Raw genomic sequence first — 5,955 nt, forward strand, 5'->3', positions numbered from 1 at the left:
CGCACAGACTGCCGGGGGGCCCTGAGGGGGTGCGGGCCCTGGCCTGCTCGCACCCCCTGTTCCCCCGGTAGTTCCGCTACTGGGCTGGGCGGTACTGTTATAAACAAATCAAGTTGTAAGATTTCAGATCAAAGCTTTATGAAGAAGGCTATTTATAGGTGATAGAAAGGGATGTGTAGGTAACTGTTGGGAAAGGAATTTTTGGAATGCCAACTGCAGATGTTTCTTAATTTCTACATTCTATAGTTTCATTAATCGCATTTGTCGAAAGATGGAAAGTGACTCGGAAACAAATTCAACAAGCGACAATAATTTTGATGCCAGAAAATATCAGGAGGTTTATTATGGAGCCGATCCAAAAACTCAGCAAGCAGATGTAGAGTCAAAATTTGTCCTTGAATTCCTGCATGACATATTTGCTTCAGGTAAGTTGTGTTTTCTGAGAAATATGTGACATTGTTTAGGCTGAGTGGTGTTTGACATTTTCACAAGCTCCAAGTTAAGCCGGGTGATTTAGATGTTTTAAATTTTTCTCAGTCCTGTCATTCCCCTGTCTTTCTCCCACGCCTTTACTGAAGGATTCCTGCCAGTTGGGAGCATGAGAAGGGGGTTTTGATATATATATATATATATATATATAGTCAGTACAGTGAGTGCACTCTTTCCGGATTTAGAGTATAGATGGTGGTGTGTTGGTCAAGACTTCATAATACATTTCAGTAAATAGACCCGCACTCCTTCATTTTGGTGAAATAAATCAATGTGCTTTATTCACAAATTCATCTCCAATGTTTCGGTCCTCTCTGGGACCTTTTTCAAGGATAAATGACATGTGTGTAAGTGAATACTTAAATCCATTTCAAAATTGGCGCCAAGTGTGACGTTATGACTTAGAAAAAAACATTACAGGCAATTTAAAACATTTGTACAGATGTGAAAGTAATTATAATACATACTTTTCACCACTAGGTGTCGCTGTTGTGCCAGCAGAAGATGTACTCCAATAAAGTGAAACAAAAGTGTCCATATAAGTATCCATTCCAGGAAAATCCATGTAATCTGCCAATTTATACATAGTAACATAGTAAGTAAGGTTGAAAAAAAAAGACACGTGTCCATCGAGTTCAACCTTTTTTTTTTTTTTTTTATTAACTACCTATCTGCCAGTTGATCCAGAGGAAGGCAAAAAACCCATCTGAAGCCTCTCCAATTTGCCTTAGAGGGGGAAAAATTCCTTCCTGACTCCAAAATGGCAATCGGACTAGTCCCTGGATCAACTTGGACTATGAGCTATTTCCCATAACCCTGTATTCCCTTACTTGCTAAAAAGCCATCCAACCCCTTCTTAAAGCTATCTAATGTATCAGCCTGTACAACTGATTCAGGGAGAGAATTCCACATCTTCACAGCTCTCACTGTAAAAAACCCCTTCCGAATATTTAGGCGGAACCTCTTTTCTTCTAATTGGAATGAGTGACCTCGTGTCAGCTGGAAGGACCTACTGGTAAATAAAGCATTAGAGAGATTATTATATGATCCCCTTATATATTTAGACATAGTCATCATATCACCCCTTAAGCGCCTCTTCTCCAGCGTGAACATCTCCAATTTGGCCAGTCTTTCCTCATAGCTAAGATTTTCAATACCTTTTACCAGCTTAGTTGCCCTTCTCTGTACCCTCTCTAATACAATAATGTCCTGTTTGAGTGATGCAGACCAAAACTCTACGGCATATTCTAGATGGGGCCTTACAAGTGCTCTATACAGTGGAAGAATGACCCCCTCCTCCCTTGACTCTATGCCCCTTTTAATACAGCTCAAGACCTTATTTGCCCTTGATGCTGCTGACTGGCATTGCTTGCTACAGCCAAGTTTATCATCTACAAGGACTCCAAGGTCCTTTTCCATAATGGATTTGCCTAGTGCAGTCCCATTAAGGGTATAAGTGGCTTGGATATTTTTACATCCCAGGTGCAAGACTTTACATTTATCAACATTGAATCTCATTTGCCACTTAGCTGCCCAGATTGCCAGTTTGTCAAGATCCTGTTGCAAGGATGCCACATCCTGGATGGAATTAATTGGGCTGGATAGTTTTGTGTCATCTGCAAACACTGATACATTACTTACAACACCCTCCCCTAAGTCATTAATGAACAAGTTAAATAAAAGTGGACCCAATACTGAGCCCTGGGGGACCCCACTTAGAACCTTACTCCAAGTAGAGAATGTCCCATTAACAACCACCCTCTGTACCTGATCCTGTAGCCAGTTTCCTATCCACGTGCAAACGACTTCATTAAGCCCAACAGACCTTAGTTTAGAAAGCAGTCGTTTGTGGGGCACAGTATCAAACGCTTTGGCAAAATCCAAATAGATCACATCTACTGCCCCCCACTATCCAGAATCTTACTTACCACATCATAAAATGCAATCAAATTCGTCTGACATGACCTATCCTTCATAAAGCCATGCTGATTGTTGCTCATAATGCCATTCATTAGGACAAAATTTTGAATGTGATCCCTTAACAAGCCTTCAAATAATTTGCCCACCACAGATGTCAAGCTTACTGGCCTATAATTGCCAGGCTGAGATCGTAATCCCTTTTTAAATATTGGAATAACATCAGCTTTTCTCCAATCCATAGGCACCATACCAGATGACAGTGAATCTGAGAAAATCAGAAATAAGGGCTGGTCTAAAACTGAACTAAGCTCTCTTAGAACCCGGGGGTGTATGCCATCAGGCCCTGGAGCCTTGTTTACATTAATTTGTATTAAAGCTTTTTGAATCATATCCTGAGTCAGCCACTGACTAGATTGAGCTGAACCATTCGTGCAGTTATTAAGTGAGCCTGTGAACCCAGACTCCTCTATTGTATACACTGATGAAAAGAACTGATTTAACACATTTGCCTTATCTGTATCTGTTACAACCATACTGGTACCATTATTTAATGGAGCAACACTCTCAACCTGCATCTTTTTACTATTAATATATTTAAAAAACTTTTTAGGGTTAGTTTTCACCTCCACCACAATTAACTCTTCATTTATTTTCTTAGCCTTCCGGATTGCTGATTTACAACATTTATTACAGTGTTTATATTCATTAAATGCAGCTTCTGTCCCTACAGATTTGTAGTTTTTAAATGCCTTTCTCTTTTTTCCCATTAACTTCTTTACTTCTGTATTAAGCCACACAGGATGATTCTTAGAGCTTCTACGTTTAGTCCTTAAGGGAATAAATTGAGAACAGTAATGATTTAATATCATTTTAAAGGACAACCATTTCTGTTCTGTGTTTTTAGCTGAAAACCTAATGCCCCAATTAATGCTCTGTAGGGCAGCCCTCAAGGCACTAAAATTAGCTTTTGCAAAATTCATGGTTTTTGTTGCCCCAGTATATTTTTGTTTTTTGCACCAGACATTAAATGATATAACATTATGGTCACTATTACCCAGGGGTTCAATGACTTGCACATTTGCTATAAGTTCTGGGTCATTTGAGATCACTAAATCAAGAATAGCATTTTTTCTGGTAGGCTCCTCAACAACCTGTGCTAAAAAACTGTCGTGCAATAAGTTTATAAACTTGTTCCCATTAACTGATCTAGCAGTACCGTTGCTCCAGTCAATATCTGGGTAATTAAAATCCCCCATTATCATTACTTTACCTAAACTAGCAGCCTTTTCTATTTGCATTAGGAGCTTTGTCTCTTCCTCCTCACTTACATTAGGGGGTCTATAGCATACGCCTACAATTAATTTGCTGGATTCTTTACAATTGGTGAAGAACTCCACCCATACGACTTCTGCCCCCTCATTTTCTAACATAACCTCCTCCTTTATATGAGCTTTTAAATCCTGCCTAACATACAGACATACCCCTCCTCCTTTTCTATTGCCTCTGTCCCTCCGAAACAAAGTATAGCCACTGATATTTACTGCCCAGTCATGCGACTCATTCAGCCATGTTTCGGCCACACCAATCACATCATATTTTCCTTCCATCACCAGCAGCTCCAGCTCTCCCATTTTACCAGTCAGACTTCTTGCATTTGTAAACATACATTTAATACTGGTACCATATTGAACATATGACATGTGGTCCTCCCTATCCTTAACAGTATCCCCAGCCAAATCTCCTACCCCATTTTCCCTTTCTTTGCCCACTATCTCATCTAACCTGTCTACCACTGAATCTTTTACTGAACCCTCCCCCCCCACACCTAGTTTAAAATCTCCTCCAACCCTCTAGCCATCTTCTCTCCCAAAACAGCTGCCCCATCATCATTGAGGTGCAGCCCATCCCTAGCAAAGAGCCTGTAGCCGACTGAAAAATCAGCCCAGTTCTCCAAAAACCCAAAACCCTCCTCCCTACACCAATCTTTCAGCCACGCATTAATCTCCCTACGCTCCCGCTGTCTCCTTAGCGTTGCTTGTTGCTCAGGTAATATCTCTGAGAAAATTACCTTGGAAGTCCTCGCCCTCAGCTTTGAACCTAGTTTTTTAAAATCATTTTTGAGGACTTCACCACCTCCTCTAACTTTGTCATTGGTACCTATGTGTACCAAGACCGCTGGGTCTTCCCCAGCCCCTCCCAATAATCTGTCCACTCGTTCCACCACATGCCGAACCCTAGCACCAGGCAAGCAGCAAATGTATCATTTTGTTGCTGTAACGACTGGGCATTGAATCTCAGTTGGGAAGAAGTTCTGTCAGAGGCCAGTACAGGGCATAAGAAACCTGAAGCAAAAGATATGTACTATGTATGCCAATATGGGGAATGCTCTAGCTATACGAGAGAATTGGTTAAGAGTGATGATAATATAGCCAAGAAATTACCAAATAGGCTCAAGTTTAGCTATCGCAGAGGGAGCTCATTGAAAGAGATTTTAAGCCCCTCTGACCCTGTTGCAAAGTATACCAACCCACAGGTACAACATTTTTTGTCAGCAAGACCAGGGGTGTACAGATGCACAGGCTGCGTGATGTGTAGCAGCTTAATCACAGGTGATCATTTTTTGCATCCACACACGGGCAAACGCTATGACATTAAGCAGAGGATGACCTGCACGACCACCCTAATAGTATACATTATTAAATGCCCATGTGGGCTAATTTATTGTGGCACAACCATTAGAATGCTCAAAGAGCGTATAGGCATGCATAGAGCAAGCATCAGGGCCGCCCTAGACCGAGAGAGAGAGAGAGAGAGAGAGAGAGAGAGGTTAGGGTAAAGGGTAAAAAACAGGATATTGCCCAACAATTGGTGGCCCGCCATTGGGCTGAAGCAAAACATAGTCCAGCAGCTTTTAGATGTATGCCAATAGAGCATGTGCCAGCCAAGGCAAGAGGGGGTGATAGCGATAAAGCCCTTATAAAAAGAGAAGCCTTTTGGATACACGAGTTGGACTGTGTGGCACCTAAAGGACTTAATGGTCAGCTAGTGCTGAGCTGTTTTCTAACCTAAGGAGTTGTTTTTTCACCTTTTACATCGTGTGATGACAGACAGGAATCGATACCTTATTATATGAAGATGATATAGGATTGTATATTTAGAAGTGTATGGCATAAAGTATGCTATGAATTAATATTCGACACAGAATGCTTTAAGTAAGCCATCTTTATTTATTGGTGTTACTTGTCTGTCGATACAGCAACAAAATGATACATTTGTATAAATTTGCAGATTACATGGACTTTCCTGGAATGGATACTTATATGGACACTTTTGTTTCATTTTATTTGAGCACATCTTCTGCTGGCACAACAGCGACACCTAGTGGTGAAAAGTATGTATTATAATTACATTCACATCTGTACAAATGTTTTAAATTGCCTGTAATGGTCATGACGTCACACTTGGCGCCAATTTTGAAATGGATTTAAATACTCACTTACACACGTCATTTATCCTTGAAAAAGGTCCCAGAGAGGACCGAAAAGT

At 40.8% G+C, this 5,955-nt stretch overlaps 1 protein-coding gene across 1 annotated transcript in view; it reads left to right on the plus strand.

The window, feature by feature from the left end:
* Window positions 1-271: 271 nt before the first annotated feature.
* Window positions 272-5,955, plus strand: part of LOC108697007 (nicotinamide N-methyltransferase) — a 10,780-nt gene continuing 5,096 nt past the window's right edge. Inside the window, exon 1 of the mRNA XM_018226691.2 lies at window positions 272-425. Coding sequence (XP_018082180.1) covers window positions 272-425 — 154 coding nt within the window. The remainder of the gene's footprint in view (window positions 426-5,955) is intronic.

This window comes from Xenopus laevis, chromosome 7L (genome assembly GCF_017654675.1).
Source record: "Xenopus laevis strain J_2021 chromosome 7L, Xenopus_laevis_v10.1, whole genome shotgun sequence".
Lineage (NCBI taxonomy): Eukaryota > Metazoa > Chordata > Amphibia > Anura > Pipidae > Xenopus > Xenopus laevis.